The 23,479-nt window shown below is 31.9% G+C and overlaps 1 protein-coding gene across 1 annotated transcript in view; it reads left to right on the top strand.

Moving 5' to 3' along the window:
* Window positions 1–23,479, top strand: part of LOC106111641 (acetylcholine receptor subunit alpha-like 1) — a 165,044-nt gene that overhangs the window by 97,787 nt on the left and 43,778 nt on the right. Inside the window, exon 2 of the mRNA XM_013293777.1 lies at window positions 16,325–16,528. Within this exon, the coding sequence (XP_013149231.1) occupies window positions 16,343–16,528 (186 nt within the window). The 5' untranslated portion in view covers window positions 16,325–16,342. The remainder of the gene's footprint in view (window positions 1–16,324; window positions 16,529–23,479) is intronic.

Raw genomic sequence — 23,479 nt, 5'->3', positions numbered from 1 at the left:
TCCGCAGCCAGTGGTGCTCTATTTTTTTATATAATATGTTTTATTTTGTTATTTTTTTAAGAAAATCATGTGAAATATATTATATATAAAATTAAGAAAATAAAGATATGAGACAATAATAATAATTTATTGAAAAATAACAGAATAACAATTAACAATAACAGTTATAACCAATTAAAAGATAAATACAAATAGTGGTTAAAATGCGATTGATCTGGTGATGCCCACGCTAGGCAAAAAAAAAGGAAAAAAAATCAAATTAAAATCATCTATTTCATTAACTGTATTATTGTGCAGTTATATTGTTAATGTTGATTCAGTTTTTTATTTTCAAATAGTCACGACTTACGAGTTCATAAGAATATTATAAATGTTATTGTTTAGATTGATGGATGTTTATTAGAGTTTGTAGCCAAAACTATCGAACGGATCTCGATGAAATTTAGCATAGATGAAAAGGATAGCCTGGAAGATCACAACATTTACTTACTTTTATAATTCGACGTGGACGAAGTCAGATAAGAAAGCTAGATTTATATAAATAACGGCTAGCAACTATAGGTTTCTGGTATTTCAAAGATATTGTTTGACATAGGTGATAGTCTTAGTGCGTGCGCACACTTGAAACTAAACTATCGCACAACTGTTTAGTCTTGCTTTGATTCTTATGAGGTTACATGGAGGTGCACACTACTCGATTTTTAGTTATGCAACTAAACAGTTGAATTAACTTTAATTTATCTTATCTGCAGAATTGTTTTTGACATAACACAACACATTACATATGAAAGAAATGTTAATGAAGAAATTAGAATAGAAAGCAATTTACTGAAGTTTTCCATTTGTGATTGAAATGGATTTTCAAACCGATATGTTCAGTGTCGTATCGTCGGATTTAAATTTTAACAGCTTTATTTAACTGCGGGATAACTTTCTCACCGAATTATGCATTTCATTAACGCATTCACAAATTTCGCTGTAAAATTTCAATTGTTCTCGGCTAGTGAGAGTGGAATAATAACTTTAATGTGAATTCCATATTTCGCAATTTCATTTCTATTAAAGACTAGCTGTTGCCCGCGACTGTGTCCACCCTTTATTAACATAAAAAAGTAGCCCTGCCTGTCTATGACAGCGACACTTCAATGAAGTTCGATCGAAATCCACCCAGCGATTTTATCAGCAACACATATACACCATCTTTCCGAAATGTGATTATTTTTTTTTGTATTACAAATAGACAGTCCAATTTTATTATATGTACCTATAGACAGATATTAATAATTCATAAAATTACGTTTGTACAAGAATTAAAAGGTGATAATCCTTTTGTTTTTGATTTTGAAACGCTTCAATTGTTTCTTTTCTTCAGCGTAATATCTATATTTTATTTCGTTTCGACCTTTACACCTACTAAGCTTACTAATATTATAAATGCGAAAATTTAGATGGATGGATGTTTGTTAGAGTTTACTCTCCAAACGGCTAAACAGATCTAGTTGATAGCAAAGCAAGATTTTAACTACACGGAGACGGTGTTGCTGGCGAAATCTAGTCTATTCTAATATAACAAAGAGGAAATCTTTGTGTTTTTGAATGTATTGAAATAACTCAAAACTTACTAGGCCGATTTTAAAAACTCTTTCACCGTTAGAAAGGTAATTCATCTATGAGTAATATAGGCTATGTTTCGTATTAAAATTTAATTTTACGCGGGCGAAGTCGCAATCAAAGACTAGTATTATAGAAAAACAATCCCCCATTTTAAGAGACTATTAATCAAAGGAGAGAAATAGAAATTAAAGAAAATTGACTATTGGTAAACGTAAAAATCTAAAGAGCCAATAAGATAACCAACCGTTTTTTGCTCTTAAAGTAGGTTTTATTAGCATTTTAAAGCGTCAATATTTTTAATACTAACCAAAAAAGTTATAACATTTGAAATAAGACGTAAATCCGGCAATTCTTTTTTCCTCCGGCTTTATTACTGTCTATAAACTTGTTGCTGAGAAAAAGATAAATGATAAGCCTCAAAGGCTGAATAAGTTTGTTCATTGCGGCGGTTGGCAATCGTAAGTATAAATGTTAGAATTAAATCGTCTTAGAGCGGGTACATCGGGCTTTCATAAGCGAGAACTGGGCCAAAGTCATCAAAGGCGTTGCGAAATTTAACTTAAAACATTTTACATTTTCATGTTTTATTCATTAACCTTCTTAGCGATCCACCTGCGTTAGTACATAGCATAAAGAATAAATAATTTATCACGCCTGTACTGAAAACCCTAAATAGGTAAATGTAAACGCGTTTGCTGCTATACAATATTTAATTACTCGCTTTTGAACGCGACTCCGTCCGCGTGAAAAAAAAACAAAAGGGTATTGTATAGTGTAGCCTAAGTGTTCTTCCAGATTATCCTCTATATCCAAACAACATATTATCGAAATCCGTTCAGCCGTTTAGGCTACAAGCTCTAACAAACATCCATCCATCTAATCTTTCGCATTTTATTAGTATGATAGGATTATTCCTGAGTAATCTTAGTAACTACAGTATCAACAGATTTTATCAGAAACACTTCTGCATCTCAGATCAATCGTCAGTTTATCAAAATAATACGGAAAAACAAATCGATATTTCCTATTACAAAAATATACCAATGAATAAAATGTTTTATTTTAAATCGGCATCACAGATACCAAGACGTCAATGTTAGACATTCGTGAGGAAATTAAGTTGAAATTTCATTATCATCAAGTCGGTTTCTAATTGAAAAAGTTATAGACACATTCGGAATTTTCTCCGTCGACATGTTGAATTAACGCCCTCCCTGACATTCCAATTGAGAGATTGTCACATAACGTAAGGACTGATCATATTATGCTGGAAAGTTTGCCGACTTTTAATTAAATTAGTAAACGCAAATATTTGTGAAGTATTTTATACTGAAGAATTTAATTTAAAATAATGATTGGAACTCCATAGTCTGTTATAAAGTTTAATAAATTTATTGCATTAGAAATAAAGACTGATTTGCTTATCTTTTAGTTTTTTTTTAAATAAGGCCGATTAGACACTAGAGAATGTTTTAAAAATATCCTAGAAGAGTTACATAATAAATTTACTAATCAATTCCAAATTGAAATTCATTATTACGTTGAATTTTTATTACAGACCTATCGTAGTTTAATCATATTTCTTTTATATTGCTACTTCAATGTTGAGTTTTATACAGTTTTAATGAATTTTTATAAACTCTTTATGTTATTCTGCATTGAATTCATGTTTGTTTCCTAATTAAAAGTTTAGTATTTATGAAATAGTAAATCAGAAATTGTGCAATCTAAATTTAACGATTTGATAATTAAAATGAAATAAATCTACGATTGAATTCAATCATTCGTTAATTGATGTTTTTTTTTTCTTTTAAAAAGTGTATTTTTGTTTTGTTTTCTGTATAATGTATGTAATTAGTATGGCCGGTTACCCTAATAATTAAGGTATATGTTGCTTGAGTGCGAAGGATCCAGCTGAAAATCAGCGCAGGAACGGCTTATCCTCCTGCATACGTTAAGCTGGCTACCTTTTGCCATGATTGTATGTCTTCTTTAGAGTAAGTCCTATTATGTAATTTCTTTTTCGTGGCAATAAATAAATATATATTCATTCAATTCTCGAATTCACTTTTAGAACGATGGTTAGTTTTATTTTTGTACATGAGTATTTACTTTTACTGATCACATGTAAAAAAAACATCGGCGATTTATTCTAACCGTCGAATTCCACTGCTGAATGTGTTGATACGAGAGGCAGAGAACCGATCATGGTGGCGACATTTAGGGGAGGCCTATGCCTAGAGGGCGACATATGTCTAAGAAGACTTTGTTAAATGTTAGTGTTATATTGGTAGGAGAATTACCATATCTTATTCATACAATCATTGTTGGAAGCCACATTCAAATATTGCAGTTAAAAACTTTTTTGTAACTACATAACCTCGTTGCAGACTGGCCAGAAAGAAATAAAATTCTTGCTATACAATTGTAATCTATTTTTCATTGTTAGTAAAATCCGACTTGTTTAAAAAAGGACCAGAAAGTGTCGAGTGTACAAGAATCTTGGCGTTCATCCAGATATCTGTGTAAATAAGCAACAATAGTAAATACGAATATTTTACCGTTTATTTTTTATCTTATTTGTGGCATCCATAGATGCTGTAGTTAGCTATGTTCGTGTAGTCTAGACGTTTAAAATACTGATCTTAAAAAAAAACAAAAGTATCACACTATTTACAACACTTCGCATAAATTTATCTTAGCTAATACTTTAGACTTTAACTGTCAAAGCTGTTGTTATAAATATTGACATCCCTTACATTCTATTGGAATAGAAAAGAGACAACAATCAAATATAGGTTTTACGCCTTTGTCATACGAATTAAAATGAGTCGTGAAAACTCATAATTATTCATTATTAGCTTTCACCCGCGACTCCGTCTGCGTGTAAATAAAAAAACACACATAGGTGTTTTTCCATACTTATCTACACCTACATCTATGTCAAAGTTTATCGAGATCCGTTCGGCCGTTTAGGTGGTATACGTTATATAATTAAATTCTATCCAACTAAACTTTTGGCATTTATTTAATTGGTGAGATTGCAACATAAAAGCAAATGTAAAATCTAAATATTGTAGAAGATGCAAGAGAGGTGTGTCAGGACCGCGTCAAATGTTCACGGTCCTTTTTGAAAAATAAATGTATTCTTGTCGATAAGAGGACGTCAGTTTGTAAACTGCCAATACAGGATATTGTCACTTTTGTAACATAAATTTCAACATATTTCTGTTTCGCGCAAATTGAAAGACTATTCTAGCTTTACGTCATGGAATATTTATGAGATACAATATCGCGAACCGCGCTCCTCTCTCGTATATATCAAAAGTTTTAATAAAACTTCGCTATATTTTAACTGTGAATAGAGCTTTTTAAAAGCTAAACCAACCCTTGCAATGTCGTCTATCAACGTGACTACGTGGACTTTATGTTGAAAAGTATCAAGGTATGAGGGTTACCAACCAACAAAGAACTTTTAAAACAACAATTACAATTCACGCATATAACTCAGAATGGGTAGACAGAGACACATACTACCATTTGTTTTGACATTGTCACTTTTTCAAGTACCAAAATTCTTCAACAATATTTTTTTTTATGTTTCTAAATAACAAAATACTGAACGACATGTATGTAACTTTATTCCTATTGTAAGAGCATGCGCACACCAGAAACTAAACAATCGCACAACTGTTTAGTTTTTTTTTATGTGACTGAATGTCCACTGTTTGCCTTGAAGAGGCGTTTTCAGATTCACCTGGCTTGAGGTGGCCGAGCGTAGTTGAAGTTTAGCCTAAACCTCGCCTTAACTGTTTAGTCTCGCCTCGACTCCTATGAGCTTATATGGAAGTGCGCACACTACTCGATTTGTAGTTGAGTCATTAAACAGTTGAATTGCCTGCGAAACAAACGACAATCGCATAACAGTTGTGTGATACTTTAAATATTTGCGCCCACGTGTAAAAGCCATGTGTCAGTAAAGATCTAATTCAGTACGAACTTTCTCGTATGCTGATTAATTAAACAAACTTTAATTAAAGTGCGACCATATTTCAAAGCGATGCGTCCGCTATGATACGGCAACTGGACACTTTGTTCGCCTTCTGATCATTAATAAATCTCCCTTTTTTGACGTCAAGGCAACGGGAAACTTTGTGTTTTCGATTAATTAATACAGTTAAAATATTGCAAACGAGTTGTTAACCAAAATTATCCTTATTTTCAAATTGCTCTACATTTTAAGTTAAAATTTATTTTATTATGTCTAACACCAATAAAATTTAATTTATGTTAACTTTACGTAAAAGCATTACTAAAAGTTTACCTGCCGTTTCTTAGTGGTTTTATTATTTCGAAGATTATCGTCTTTTGGGACATTTATTTATTATTTTGAACTTCTTTGTAATGTCTCTTACTAGAGTTGTCAATGTCTATTACTAGAATTAAAGAATATTTATTTATTTATTTATTTATTTATTAATATAATCTAATAACAAATAAAGCTTTAGGTAACTTAATAACAGTGTAACTTTCTAATGGCAAAATAATTTTTATACGTATAAAAATCCAATGCTTTTCTTAAAAATTTAAAGGGAATTTGTAAAAACAATGTCTTTTATTGTAATGAACATGAAAATGTTGATTTCATTTTTGCTCTACATAGTAGAAATATGAAATTTTACGAGATAAGGTTTACGTTAATAGTTATCATGACCTTACTTGTAAAAAAAGACAATTTCAATATATGGAATAATCATAATTCTTGTTAGCAAATGGCCTGGAACATCGCCTACGAGGCTGAATCGAACAATCGCTGAATTGCTTTAGTAATTCAGTTTTTATCGTGTGATAAAAACGAATCGCTTAAATCTATAATTTTCCCTTATACTTTTACAACGAATAATTTAAAATCAGAATCAAATGAACGGAGAAAAGAAATATACGTAATGAAATCAAATATTAAAATCAATAAATAATTTTTAAAGGTTACTGAATACTGTAACAAATGACTAATCTAATCACTCACTCACTCACTCACTTACTCACTCAATCACTCACTCACTCATTAGCTCACTCACTAATTAAAACACGGGTCGGTACGTAAACGAGAGCTATGGTCTGAAACAGTTGTCAGAATTTTAATAGAATTTAAAGTTTAAGGCCTTTTAGTATTGGTCGTAAGTATTTCATGGATAACTTGTTAACTAGCACTAACCGTCTTTATATTTATATTTTAAAACCTAAAAAGACCACCAAAAGTGTCAATATCTAATTTTCTCCCTGCCACGTAGAGACCCCATTTCCATAACATCGATTTTCAAGTTCCTCCGTCGCTGTTCGATGTTACCCGTTGGGTAGATGTTACCCAATTTAGAGGGTAAATTTTCCCGCGCATCCCTAGCGGGCCGTCGTGTCTTGGATTTAAAACCCCCGCATAAATTGGAATACATGCACAATGTTTTTGTTTTATTAAAATATTAAGAATCTTACTATTATTATAAATACGAAAGTTTAGATAGATTGAGAGTTTGTAGCCGAAACGGCTGAACGGATCTCGACGAAATTTGTCATAAATGTAGTGGACAGTTGGGAAGAATACACATACTACTGACTTGTGTTTCTTAATTTCACACGGACGGAGTCGCAGACGAAAGCTTGTATTATATATTTCTGAAACGGATTGAAAAGTCGAACGATTCTTTAAAAAATTGCACTATTCTCAATCGTATATAATACACTATTGAAAAATTTTGATATATTCATCAAAACCTATTCAAGTGCCAATTTCTAAATCAATCGGTGAAAAAAAAAAATACTATAATAAATTATTTACATCAAAACGATCACAATAAACATCATCCTATAAATAAACAGACGAACAAATTTAACAGATCCAGCTAAAAAACGAACGATCAGTCGTTCAACTGTAAATCGGTCATTCATTCATCCGACTTCGTTCACATTCACCCGGTCAGGTAATGCCCAACCTTTATACACACTTACGAGCTACATTTAAAAGGCTGCTTTTAAAAGCCGTTGGATTTCACTGGCCGCTTAGAAGTGAGAGAACACGGTTTGCTTTTTAAATAATGAGTAGAAATAACTTTAAAAGCTTTTTTCATAATGCATTAAGTATGTCTAGCTTTGTATAGTATGGAACCTTCTGGCATAAACTTTTTTTATATCATATTTATTGAAATTACTCTAACTTGAGGCAAGTATAAATATCTTTATAAAAACACTAGCTGTTCCCTTGCGGCTTTATCCGCATAGAATTATAAAAAAAAAATATTTTGTTCACATTTGTCAAGTTATCAATTGCAAATGTCAAAATGACATGACTTGCTGTCAAACCATGGCAACATTGCTTCCTTGATGCTGTCATTGCTGACATCTTAAGCAACAAAGAAGTGTGTGTTTACGCTTTATTATAATAGTATAGATAGAATGAAATAATCCCAAATACTCTTAAAATAAATTAATTGTATTCAATTAACATTGGTTCGTTGTCATTCTTGCATCTTATAACTGCATCACTTAGTTTGGTTTGATGATAGCTTATGGAGTGTATTAGAGGCTTTAAAACTCAAAATTAGCAACGGTGGCAATTAAAAAAATAATCATATAGCATTATCACAAGTCGACAAAATGTTTATACTAAAAAGTGTTTAAACTCCTGAATTTTCCTGAAATATAGTCAAAACAAGTTTTATCATCTTTAACAAATTATCAAAACATACGATGTGTCCCAAACAATATGTTGTTCGAAGTTAACAAGTTAGCAAACTTCGGGACACTAGTTTCTTAGAGAAGTGACTAAACTTTATCCATTCATTCGCTATTTTGCATGTCTCGAAACAAATGAATAAATATTCAATGTTGTGAATTTCTTTTAGATTAAATTCAAGCATCATAATATAATAAAGCGTAAACACACACTACTTTGTGGCGTAATATGTCTACAATCACAACAAATTTTTGAATAATCATTTATTTAATAAAAATCCCCACACTTACGTCACGCTTTAGGCTATATATTTTCAGGCTATTAATCTTATGGGGTAAATAACTTGGATAAAAACGTTAATTTGGGAAAGGGGCCATAAGCTACAAGCTGACAACATCAAGGAAGTAAGATTGAAATGGTTTGTCATCATGTCATGTCAATTTGACATTTGCAATTTATTATTTGACAAATGTAAACAATAAAATAAAGTTTTTATAATTTCATGCGGATGAAGTCGCACGCGAACAGCTAGTAATTTATATAGAAAAAGATATTTTATGTAAAATGATGGAATGAATAAAATGGAGTAACTGCGCTCTCATTTTATTGTCCCTTAAGCAGGTTTTGCTTACACTCTGAGTGCAGTTAGAGTCTAATTTGATCAGACTTCCATCACTATTAGGACTAAACGCTAAATATAGGGCTTTAGGTTAAATCCTATTTTAAATCTGTGACCTATTTCTATTAAAATGTTTAAATTCTCATTTTGAGTGTATTTGCTGTTTAAATGAATAAATATGTTAAAACTAGCAATATGTTAAAACTAGCTATAGTTCGCGACTTCGCTCGCGTGAAATTTAATAGTAATAAAAACGTAGCATATGTTACTCATTGATAACATATCTTTTTAATGGTGAAAGAATTTTTGCAATCAGCCGAGTAGTTTTTGAGTTATTCCAATACATACAAAAATCAGAAACACAAATCTTTCCTTCTGTATAATATAAGTCTATGGTAGACAATACTTACAAATGTAATTGTAGAATTCTACTGGCGTTACTTTTCTATTCTCATTGTCCAAATATCGAATACAATATGCTATTATCGTCACGGCAGTGGAACTCCACAGTAATACAAATAAGTAGCTCAAAAGTCAACAGGGATTATTAAATTTCATCCGAAATGACATTTAATTAAAATCAGTAGCTCCGAGGCTTGATAAATAGCACTCCGCGTCACACACAGGCTACGTTTGCATTAGCTCGTATGTTTTTAGTAAGCTTTCAACGGCTAATGGCTTTATTCTAGTTATAATAGTGATATTTCCACTCTCCTAGTTGTTAGTGTTTTGTTTGTTTGCGGTGTTAATAATTAGAGCTACATTTTAGAACACAATCTTACTATTATTATGAATGCGAAAGTTTGAATAGATGTTTGTTATAGATTGTAGCCTAAACGGTTGAACGGATCTCGACGAAATTTGACACAGATATATAGGATAGTCTGGAAGAACACATAGGCTACTTACTTTTGTGTTTTTGTTACTAAAAGCTAGCTATATTTTACCTTACACGTTCAATCTGCGTTTGGTTAATCTATTAAAAATGTTCTAAGGATAAAAATATCTGGGTTACATGTATACTAAAACCGTATTCCAAATGATAAATTCTGTAAGTTCGGTCGGATCTTTGCAACTACGAATTACAAGATTTTCCTCCCCGGGAGTAACAAATCTCTTCCATCCAATGGGAACGCGTCATAGCTTCAGCAGCATTAGCTAAATTTATGACTGAGGAACGAAACGGGCGATATTTAAGCTACCAAATAGTGCTTGAGCGAATTCTAAGTAGCTTAAGGTTGATTAGAAGATACTGTTTGGGTTTGTGTCGCTGTTTATCCGAATCTTGCTACTCTACGATATATGTTAATAGGAAATAATGAAACACGGATGTGCTACTTTTGCTTTACTTTCAAACATTGAAAGACCAGAGGGTCTAGCACGAAAATTTACAAGAAAATATTCTTATATGAATTTGAATTAGATTCGTGTAGCCCCTGCGTTTTAAATGAAACAAACAAAACTCATACAAATTTTGTCAATGACGCTAAGAAGACTTATTATATTTTTTAATTTAACACGGCGGAAATCGCAAGCAACAACCAGTCTTTTATATAATTATATTAATAAAACTTGTGTATTTTGAGTGAAGCTATTAAATCTTATCTTACCTGTGGCAGTCTCACAGAGTCGCATTTGGATTCCCCTAATTATACATCAAAAGTGTTTCTAAAGCGAGCTCCCGCAGATAAGTTGCAGCTAGTTGCATAAATTCCGTACTCTGCTGTTTTAACAAAGATTTATACACCCCTTGTCGTTTGACGGGTTTATTATGTTTATACGGGATTATACATTCGTTAAAGTACGGCCCTGTTATGGTTCACATTTTGTATTAGAAACCAAACATAAAAATTGAAGTTGTAATATTTAAATGTTTTAATGAAAAAAGGTCAGTAAATTCTCGTTTGATATAGTTTTTGACCGACTTCCCAAAAGAAGGAGGTACTCAATTCGTCTGTATGTTTTTTTATGTGTGTTACGGCATAACTCCGCAGCTAGTGGACCGATTTTGATAATTCTTTTTTTACCCGAAAGGTAGTGCTTGCAGAGGGGTTCCGTTTTTTTGTTTAATTTTACTTATACTTAAAAGCTATGTAAATCTGTAGTTATTGCAGTTACTGCTAGAATATTTATACCAAATTACAAATATGTAAGTTATTGTAATTTATTAACAAAACATGTCAATCACTGACATCCTCTAAATTGACTATAAACTTTGGTATTTTGTGTCTATTTGATTTGCGATTTTTAGTTCTGATGGTTGTGGTTGGTGGTGGTGTTGTGGTCGGAACGAAGCAGCTGTAATTTCTAAACAATCGCCTATCTATTTGTACATATCTACGATGTTATTATACAGATTATTGACGTGGAAACATATTTAAACAGATTTATTTCCGGAAAACCACCTTCATTTATCTTATGTTTGAAATACCAAAAAAATGATGAATACGAACATGTTAGTAAGGGTTAAACGGTCTCTCAGACCCTTGACATTTGACATTTAACCCTTTGTCTGTGATAGGATCGCGTAGGAAATAATGAGGTGTTGTGGGTCTAAGTTGGTGCCGATCCTGATTTTATATGACCCGAATATTCAATAGATATTGTAAATGAACGTGTAATCGGTTTATACCAAATCGTTTAAACGTCTTCGAACATAAGTTTTTATTAAAAATTGAACATTAAAGACAAAGAAACAAAATCCGCAAGAAATCTGTTCGTGACACTGTTTTAATGTTTAAAACAGTTGATATTTATAAAAGCTTTTATTTATGTATTAAAAACATGTTAAAACCTACATCGTATTTAATTAAAAGATTCAGAACCAAATCAATTGCATCATAACATGTTATGTCTATATTTCTGCATACAATTCGAAAACGGAACCTCAACAAACATCGGATAATTTAAAGGCACTGTGAACTGAGAGCGATGGAGGAGCGGAAATCAAATGACGCGATTCTCACACCGGACATCTGGCGATGACGTCATTCCCTCGCTTCCGTTTGTCGACTGAACGAATGAACGGAATCACTCCAATGACTCCGCGCATTGAACGAACAATTCACTTATTGAATTCGATTTGTACTTTTAAAGATAAAATTCAAATAGAATTGCAACAAAACAGATGCAGATAAAATTACTGTCGTACTTCTGTACTGGAAATCTTTAAGTAGTCAAATAAAATCTACACGAACACCGATTTTTATTTAAGTTATTGTTATTTTGTATTTAAAATATAGGGTTTAAATGAAAAAAAGCCCTCACTGACCAACATAGGGTATGGCAGTCTTAATAATATTACCAAAAAATCTTTTTAATATAAAAGAAAGAAAGAAATTCGTATATTCAAAAAAGATGTATACCGAAATGCCGGTTTTTAATGAGTTCTGAAACAGAACACGGAGCTATAAATAAGCTACAATAAGCGAATGAAATTTGAACATAATGTAGTTTCGTCTCATAGCAGTATTAGACTATTAGCCCTTCAACTGTTACCAAAATGAATAAATTCATCCCGCAAAATGTATTAACATAGCTTAGTATATGTAAGAGATGAGAGTCTAAATTATCATGCGGGCACTTGATGCTGAGGAGATTTTAATTTCAAATATGAGATTACAGTGTCGAGCTTAAGGGTTTAGATTACACACGTCGTTGCTATACTTATGAGGGTTCCCTTATCTATGTAAATGATATCACGTTGTGCCGTACAGAATTTCGTCTTTCCCGATATTTGAGAATAACAAATTAATTACCTGTGATGCTAATTTATGATTAAAAGCAGATTGTAGCTTTGTAAAATATTAAAATTTATAATGTATAACTAAATTTTCACTGCGACTGAGGTAAAAACAGTAGTAACAGTAAAAAAAAGAAGAAAAAACAATGCCTGTGAAGGGAGGCTATGGTATATATCTATGCTAAATTTACTTTGAAATTAATATTCATCTATCTAAACACTCGCATTTATAAATATGGAAGTATGATTAAACATGTTATAGTAATATTCAAAAGTTTAAAATATGACTTAATAAATATAGCCTGTGTTACTCACAGATAAATTATCTTTCTGATGGTGAAAGAATTTTTAAAATCGGTCCAGTAGTTTTTGAATTATTTCAATACATACAAAAATACAAAGTTTTCCTTTTTATAATATCAGTATAGATATAGATTAGTATAGATTGAGCGAAAATTAATTAAAAACGGTTTAACTCACGCTTTTTTCCTCCGGTGACGGCACCGACTAGTTTCGGATCCTTCGGGGATCCTTCTTCAGGGCGAGTATTATTTAACTTTTGTTCGCGGTCGCGTCGCGCCTCGCACTGCGGGCCAGGGCGCGGAGGGCGCGGTTCGAGGGGGTTAATTTTCGCTTAAAGTAATGTCTCACGATAGTTTAAACAATTTAATAGTATAGATTGGTAAATAAAGATATTGATTTTTAAGTTAGTTAAACTAAATAAAATGAAAGTAACTCAATCAATAAACATATAATCGTTAGTATGTTTAAGAAATAAGCGTGTTAAAAATATTTTTAGTTATGTACCAAAAACTAAAAGCTTATTTTATCTACACAGTTTAGATAATTCAGTTTACCTTCTTATATTCACAGCTCACGTAAGCGGTTTTCATTTCGGTAATCTCCCTTCTAGATAGTTCGGTGGCTTCGTAAAACACGTAATTAACTATAAAGGGTCAGTTTTAGGTGATTAACGATGTATCCTAAAACTAAAAACTCGTAACCCGAACATTTTGACCTCGATTTAAATGTCCCTAGAGTCTTTTCATTTTGATTTACTTTTCTAGAAGCTAAGGGACTTTTCCTAAAGCTCTGTAAGTAATTAGAAATGATGCAAGGATAAAATTTTTATTTATGTGGATGGTTTTATTGCATTTCCAGAAAAATATTTTTAACTCGTATTTGAATCTAAAATGTACTCTATACTAATGTTATTAAGATGAAAACTTTGTTTGTTTGATTGAAATGAATAGGCTCAAAAACTACTGGGTCGATTTTAAAAATTCTTTCACCGTTAGAAAGGTAATTTATCTGTGAGTAACATAAGCTATACTTTTTATTTCTTTGTTATTATTTTTGAATTGCTCGTGGACAGAGTCGTAGACAAAAGCTAGTATTTAATATTGATGTTACAATGTAGATTTCGTTTTCTAATTCAACAAAATTATCTTAAACCATTTCCACTGTGAAATACTCATGTGCACTTAACGCAAACCACAAACCGAATAGAATTAGGATTTACTTCGTCTCGTAAAAATAAATCAAGAGACTTTAAAATCAAGATCGCGAGTAATGTCTCTTTCTATTACCTTTAAACCACTGCCTTTGTTGGAATACAATCCATAAAACCTAGTGCTTTGAAGCTAAATTCGCTTGTTGCTTTCAACCGTTCCAATTTAGTTAAGTCTCTCAAGAATTCATTGATAGCAAACGGGCATCTATTGTGAAGTTAGTAGAGTTTAAAATCGCATGCATTGTGAACACAAAAGTGTTATCTCTTAAATGATAGATGTTCTCTTTTATTTGTACGTTTTCCCTTTAAAAGATTTGTTTACAAACATCTTTTTTTCATTAGAAATGTAGACACGTTTCGCAGAAGAATGGGGATCTTTCAATTTTTGAATAGCATAACGCTTCTATTTCTGCGCTACATTTCTTTGTTATTTGTTAACCTCGTATTTCATATTCAAGTTTTTGACATATATTTTAACTAAGCTAATATAATAAAATTGAAGTGTCTGTAATATCAAAATTCCAGATTTCGTGAAGATGATGTATTTACATTGCTGATAACGAAAATCGCATTTTAAAAAAATATGTCTGTCTGTCTGTATGTCTGCCTGCAAGCCGCGTTAGTCCCGGGTAATCTCCGAAACGGCTAGGCCGATTTCGGCCGGACTTTGACTAAAGGGTAGCTGACATAGACGAGCATATTATAGGCTACTTCTCTTTTTAATTCCGCGCTATCAAAATTGCATAACTGGTGGTCCAAATTTACGCTAACGAAGTTTGCGGGTTTTAACTAAGCTAACTTGCGGTAACACGTCAGTAATCTCAAGTCACATTGGATGAAAAAATACTAAAAATAACGTTTCTCTCCTTCATTTTCCTTGTATGCCTTTGACAAGTGAGATGTGAACGTTTTGACAAATTGTATCTTATACTTTTGACGTTAAGTATATTTCCGACGCCTCTGATGTTATCTGTGAATAAATAATCTTTTTACCTATTAACGTGTGATATATGATTTCTGATATTAAATATTTATCTGAATGTACTTTTCGTACCCAATATGACGCTATAATAATATTTTACGTAAAATGTCATAGAAATAATAACAATACTAGTGTTTTAAAATAAAAAAAATGTTTCTATTTCTTTAAATTAACTTATAAAAACTAGAAGATATAAAAGCATTAATAAATAATACAAATGATGATTGCTAATTTGAAATTGGAATAATAAACATCGAATACATAAGGGTTGAGCCCAAATAGCCTTATGGTTTGTGACACGGACTACCAATATTGCGGTCTAGGGTTCGAATCCCGCCATTCAACTATTATCGTGAACACAAGCACAAGATTTTTCAAACTTACCTGAATTGGTTAAAAGAAATAGTAAAGTAACAAAAATCTACTAATAATAATGAAAAAAAAAATAGGTTTAAACGGAAGCTTTTTTTTGTCTTTAAAAGTTTTTAAGTCAAGTTTCGCTTCGATCTTATTCCGTTATTGTTTTCTAATTGGGCTTTTACTTAGTTATAAAATCGAAAGCCCATTATCCGGGATAAAGATAAAATGTTTGTTATCCTGCGAGTTAACTCTATTGAGTAATCGCAATAAATTTGGATTACATTTTAAAAGTTACGACTGCAAATCTTTAGTAACGACTTTCGTAAGCAAATCGGTTAAATTTATTCATTCCAATCAATATATTGAATTTAAAATGATAGTAATCACACCATTTTATTATATTCTCTATTAAAGAAGAGATGAAGCATAAAATGAAGCACACACACAAAATAAACAAAAACTGACTAAAAACTGATAACAAGTATTGTTAGTGAGTATAGGAATGGGAAGTAAATTCGTCAGGGGATGGGTCACATGGTTAGGGGAAATGTTATCTCTCTGTAATTCTGGGTCCTGTGTTGATTAAAGGTAACGCTTCTACAAATGTCTTCTTCGGGCAAACGGTTATTTCGCTATTTCCGCGAAGAAAAGATTCTAATATTCATATTTCTCACCTTATCGCAAATACCCGGATGTTAGATATTTTACATGTAACTTGCACATTCTTTGTTCAGTTTGCTCAACTGTCATTTGTTTGTTGTTCCCAGGGGTGGTGTTAGCCTAAGATGGTTTTGGCGCTTGTGGTGGGAGTCCTGTGCGTGTGGGGCCGCTTGAGCGACGCGAACCCAGAAGCTAAGCGGCTGTACGACGACTTGCTGTCAAACTACAATCGGCTCATCCGCCCCGTTGGTAACAACTCAGATCGCCTCACTGTCAAGATGGGACTGCGGCTCAGTCAACTTATCGACGTTGTGAGTATTCTTTACATAACTTTACATTTTACAAAATACAAAAGATTACATTACATAAAAAGTAAAGCACCACGGGCTACGGAATCCGATGATTCAAGCAGCCAGTGGTAAGGGATGCAGACTGGAACCTCCTCACAATGCGTGCGGTTTCTAAAATAACTGCCTTTTGAATCGGGCCCTTAATCCAACTGTCTACCGAGAGCTTCTTGAGATATTGGTCGAAGCTCTTGATTATTCTCATCTTTACCATCAAATGTATCTTGAAAGACTAGTGTATAAATTCAGTTTGTTGTTGAAGGTTGTTTTTGAAGGTTACTATTATCAGAAGGTATCAACGTCATACAAATGTAGTCTTTACATTTATCAAGAAAAATAAGCATTGTTAATTTTTTTTTCAACGACAAGGAAATTATTAAAACGTTACTTATTTTGGTTTACCTTTTACATTTTTAATAATGTTCTCGGAACCTTATATATACTATGAAAAATGATTTAAGTAAATTTTCTAGCAGATCCACATTTTAAAGACTAGCGTGTGTTACGGTAAAAATATCTTTACATATTATAGGCTTATTAATACATTTTGTTTCGTTATGAAGATATTAATATTTTATGAGAGGAAACAATAATAATAAATTAATTTACGTTAAATTATTTCCTCGATTCATAAGTAAATGGACAAAGTACATTAAATATTTTTATAACCTTATAAAGTTTAACCCTCCGTTACGATCGAAAGTGTCCAGTTTAATGTTGTTACGAAATTTCAATAAAACTAATTTACGTTTGCCGCCGAGGCAGTACAAAGTCCGAACGGAATGGATTATCCTAACAACCCTTAAATCCCTTCATTAAAAAGGATTCTCTCTCTATCACCTCTGATTCAGTTCGGTTGTTAAAACTTTGCCACTCGTTTTAGGAATAAGAACGGACGATTAAACATTACGTTAGTTTTTTTTTAATTTTAGACGTTTTAACTGAATTTATAAAATGGTAAAAAAGAGTTTTGTAAATTATCTATTATAAATTCTAAATCATATCGAACAAGTTTTGTTTTCAAAAATTATCTAACATATTTGAAGATCATGATTAAGCATTAATTCAACAATTTCGTCACAATTTTGAAAATATCCATTTGGTGTAAGCAAAATAGAATCTTCTATCAACATGATATAGTCGAAATTGCAATGCGCGGGTTACAATTTTAATGGTTCACATTTCGCTAAGGCAGATGGCGTCGTAACCGAAAAGGGAATTCCAGCTGAACCACTTATGTGTAATTGTTGGCGTAACTTCTTGAACACCTTTGCGGCTTAAGGCTGTTTGGAATTTAGACTATAGCGCGGTTAACAACTCTTTAATTGTTTACTGTAATTGTTCCACTAATTACAAGAATTAAACTCAAGCTAACGTTTAAAATTAAATTTTTTTCTAGTAGCAAAATTATATTAACCTTCATCTCACGTGAGTCTTTAATTTGGCAACAAAACATGCTGCATCTATGAAAGCCACATTAATTAATAATGTTTAGGGCATGTCCCAACACTGGCTGATAGAGGTTCAGATAACTTAAAAATGACATCATCATCAGATAAGGTAACAAAATCTAATATTTCCATCACATATTTGATACGTTCGATTGTTATCAGACAGTTCACAATTTTTTGGGGGAGGCCCTTAAAACCCTTACACACAGCAGATAAAATTGTACCCATTAAGTTTGCAGTATTCAAATGTGCTGAACAAATCAATCCTGGCAACATAACTCAACACAATGGTTATAATTATGTTGAAAAACAAATAAATAATATATCGCTCAACAACTATTCGACGGTTGAGAAATCCATTTAACTTTCAAACAGTTGACGAGCAGAACTCATTTAACACGACCGCGGGGGACGCGAGACAAATTCAATTCGGCGACGAAATTCCCTTAGTTGGTTAGCTCGGCTACAGTTTTAAATGGTAAAACATGAAAGTGTATGCTGTATAATTAGTCGTTAACATTCAAATGTTGTTCATTTATACAAAACAAACGAGCGTTATTAAAAATGGAAAATTCTGTGAACGTTCATATTCTGATATTCTTCAAAATAATTATTACTAAACAAAGATTTCTTTGCCAGGCACATTTATGCTTCCAGATTCCTTGAAGTAAGAATTTGAAAATTATATTATACAATTTCACTACCTATTCCCGTGCGGCTACACCCGCATGGAGTTACAAAAACTTTATTTTAATGTTTACATTTGTCAAATTTTCAATTGCAGATTTCAAAAATACCTTTACCATAATAATATTGCTTCCTTAATGTTGGCAGCTTGTAATTTATGATCACTCTCCCACTTGAAGGTTTTTCCAATTTATTCATCCCCCAAGTTTGTTAGATTGGAAATAGTAGCATAAAACGTGTCGTAAATGTAGGGCTTTTTATTAAAGAAATAATTATTGAAAAATATGCTGTATGGTTGACATCCTTCGCCATAAAATAGTGTGTGTTTACGCTTTATTATATTTGTATAAATAATCACACTTGTATATACGATAAAATCTTATTAATAGTACTACTCCCAGTTTCTTTTAGTGTGCTCTCACGTCCTTATTAGTTTTAAGAAAACAAAAGTCATGTTTCATTTGTTTAATTTCACAATTAACAATTGCGATTTCAATCAAGAGATTTAGAACTACATTTCAATACTACACTAAATAAATTAACCAATTCGATAAATCTTCAAAGACCTTAATGGCATTTGCAATACAATCACGGTTGAATTAATATTCGAAGTCTTTCAATAACTTATACAAGACTCCCTTATTGCCTACCAATGCTGCACGCTTGGAATAATCAGGTGTACTTCGGTCGACCTATAAACCTCGACTACGAATTGCTTCATCTAGATGCGGTATTGAATCTATTCAAGTGTAAATTATTTGCTTAAATACAGTTAGCCACGTTTATCAATGGCATAGAATAAATTTCCAAACATATCAATATTATAAATGCGAAAGTCACGATGGATGGATGGATGTTTGTTAGAGTTTATAGCCTAAACGGCTGAATGGATCTTCATGAAATTTGGCAGGTTTAGAGCATAATCTGGAAGAACACATAGGCTACTTTTTTATTAGCAGCGTTGTATTCGTTTTAATTTCGCGTTTCGTTTCAAAAAGTTCAAATAATTGTAGCTTTTAAGGAGGAACACCGCCAGCTTCCACGATTATACAACTGCAAATAAATGTACTCAAGAAGTTACAAAAACCCAGCATTTACATTGATATCGTGCCGAGAATTTAATTAATTCGACCATCGTTGGAACTCAGGCTGTGTTGACCAAGTAATCAAAAGATTGCCCCGAAACAGGAATAGAGCTATCCAATCAGAGAGAGCTTAGGAGGTATTAAAAAAAAGAAACAAATGTACGAGAGGAATTGTTTGCTTTAGCTTCGGGGAATGGATTCGATGTTGAATTATTACACGGAATTCTATCCCTTTCTTTTTATTGTAAAAAAAAGAAAACAATATTCTTTGGTACATGTGATTAACCCAAAATTATAAAAAAAATAATTTCATTGTTCACATTTGTCAAATTATCAATAGCAAATGTCAAAATGACAAGACATGACAAACCTTAGCAATTTTTCTTTCTTGTTGTTGGCAGCAGCTTATGGTCTGTTTCCCACATTAAGGTTTTTATCCAAAATATTCACCCCTTAGTTTAATGGCGTCAATATACAATATAGCCTAAAGCGTGACGTGAGTGTAAGGCTTTTTATTAAAAAAAGAGTTATTCGAAAATATGCTGTGATTGCGGACATCTTAGGCAACAAAGAAGTGTGTGTTTACACTTTATTATATTAGTATAGATTACACATTTATGCAGCTGACTGTACTTATGGAATAATCGGAATTGTCTGAAGGACAATCGATACATACATACTGATATAGAATTTGGTATCCAATCCCTATATTAATACAAGTAATTCTACCAATACAAGTAATTCTTCTATACTATCTATAAAACAATATTAGACACGTAGGAATCAAATTTTTGTTTACAATACTGGTTATATTTTTCAGTTCAATTTTGTGTATCAATCTTTTTACTGCTCCGACTATAGTTCTATGCTTAATATGAATGCACACATAGAAGGAAGACCAAATAGATACAAAACCTAACAAATTGGTTGCAGCGACTCCTTTCAAAAGCGAAACGAATTGAACAATCTCATCAACCAATTCCAATGTATTTGAAGCCTTATGAATAGACTCGTCTCTGGCTCATCAATTTGAATATCGAACGATAAAACGAACGCTTTGATATTCCAATTTTAAAATTCATCAGGTTTACTTCAAAGTGCCGACGGGCGAAGCGAGATCTTTGTTTTACGAGGCTTGTGGTTTTCATCAAAGGTATCTTAATGATTTTGTTTTTTAATTAACCCCAAGATATTTTGTTATTTAGATCTACAATAACAAATTTTTTATAATTTTAATGCTTCTACTTTAATAAAGATTTTTTATTTAATTCAATAAAGAATCTTAATGACATATAACTTTAAAACTGTCGTGGTTTTTACAAATCCAATGTTCGTAACAATCCAGTCTTGGTCAGAAACCCGTATCTTACGAAACTTAATGAATCTACTTGTCAGAAAATAAAAAATACTTGCTGTTCCCGTGCGACTTCATCCGCATAAAATTATGAAAATGTTATTTTACCATTTACGTGTGTCAAATTATCAATTGCAAACGTCAAAATAACATGACATGATGACAAACCATGGCAATCTTGCTTCCTTGAGGGTGGCAGCAACTTATGGTCTATTTCCCACATTTGGGTTTTTATCCAAAATCATTACCCTCTAAGTCTAATGGCGTGATAATATATAGCCTAAAGCGTGATGTAAGTGTAGGGCTTTTTATTAAAAAAAGAATTATTCAAAAATATGGTGTAATTGCTGACATCTTAGGCAACAAAGAAGTGTGTGTTTACGCTTTATTATAATAGTATAGATAGTACAGATTATGTAACCTTTAAAAAGATTACATTCCTCTAGGACATAAATTGTGTTTCCATAAAGATATTCAGCTAAAAAGAATCAAATTCATTCAACATATTTCAATTTACATTAATCGCAATACGTTGCTGGATTTTAGTCTACCGGAGTGGTTTTGAATAAGATATTCCTATAACGCAAGTGCATCCATTACTATTCAGAGTGCCCCTAGGTGATGCTAAAACACGGATTCCAAGAACAGAAATATTTATGCATCGAAATGCATATAAATAACGTTTATAATATAAACTTGCAACTGCAAGGATAAGGTTTTGAAGTGATGTTGTTTTGTTTTTTTTACTATGTTATGTCAGTTTTTTAATCAATTTTTAATTTCGAGTGGTTATATGTTTAAGAAGAGAGTAACGGCTTTGTTACTGGCCAGGAAGCAAATAATTTAAATGAAATTTGGTCCCAAAAAAATATTAAAACTATTTCTTAATGCAAAAGTTTGAATGAATAGACAGTTTGAAATGAAAAGCAGATATAAATCAAAACGTGGAATACCACATAGTCTATTTATTTTTCTTTACATTTTAATGACGGATGAAGTCGCGGACAAGAGCCAGTAAAAAATTAACAAGCCTTTTAATTATTCAGCAACGACAAAGTGGTATTTTCATTTGGTTGGTGGCTTTTAAATATTCCCTTAGCATTTTCACATTTTACCGCATTTACCAACAAGTTCTCGATAGCTAAGCTGCTCTTAGAGGAGCGATCTGCAAGATAAAACTTTCATTTAAAATTTACAAGGCGCTAGCTGAGAGCACTGGCCCGACGGAGAAATTTCAAATTCAGTCGACAACTGCGCCAAAGGAGACTGGTATAACTCAAATTTAGACGTATCTACCATCTCCTTTGGTCTACGGTTTGTTAAGCTAGAATTTGAAATGCAATTTTAATTTATTAATGTAAATCTAGAAATTTGAAGTGCCCTGAAGTAAATATTTATTGGAGTTACCGTTATTACTATTTTAATAGTTGTTCCTGTGCACCTTCATCCGCAAAATGTTATAGAAATGTCATTTTATTCTTTGTTTGCGTTAACCTTTTAATTGCACATAAAAGTTCAAATGTTTAAATGCTAATGAAGGCTCTTGCTATTGGTTAAGAATTTAAGTGACCATGGAAATCTTGCTTCCTTGATGTTGGTAGCTTGCTGGTAGTTTATGGTCCCTTTCCATCAAGGTTTTTTTTTAATTTATTTTTCCTTTAAGTTTAAGGCTTTTTTATAAATAAAGAATTATTCAAAAATATGCTGTGATTGATGACGTCTTATGCCAGGAAGAAATATGTGTTTACGCTTTATTACATAGTATAGATAGATTTATCACATTTACAGTACATAATCCTTTTATGAAATTGCCAGTTGATTTTTATTACTTTGAAAACATGTTCACTTTAAAAACACACCAGAATCCGTAGATTTTGTTCACTCATCCGTCGCACATTACTTAAGAGTATAATAGTTTAGTAGTTCTTTATGCAAAAAAGTTTTACGTCTTATCCATCCATTGGGTGTCGTAAAACCTAACAAAGGGACATAAAGTTCAGTGTTTTGTTCAAAATATTATACAACGTTTATCTACTGAATACTAAAGAAGTAGAAAGATTTTTCCTTTGTTAAAATATTCCGACATTTAGACAAATAGAAGACGGATAAAAATAATCTCATTATTTCCTTTTATTCGAACTTTTACAATCTATACATCTATTACATGTAATACGAGTAATTATGTGCTATTTGAAACATATACCAACAAGAACTAACATCATAAAAACTTGTGAAATATCTTAGAAGAAATTCCTACAATCTGTTGAAAACAAATTCATAAAATATACAAATATTTAATCATTTATCTAAAATATCGAGTTAGAACGAAATATAAACG

The sequence above is a fragment of the Papilio polytes genome, unplaced genomic scaffold, assembly GCF_000836215.1.
Source record: "Papilio polytes unplaced genomic scaffold, Ppol_1.0 DF824158.1, whole genome shotgun sequence".
Lineage (NCBI taxonomy): Eukaryota > Metazoa > Arthropoda > Insecta > Lepidoptera > Papilionidae > Papilio > Papilio polytes.
Note: the sequence above shows the minus strand (reverse complement) of the source record. Positions and strands in the feature narration are given on the sequence as shown.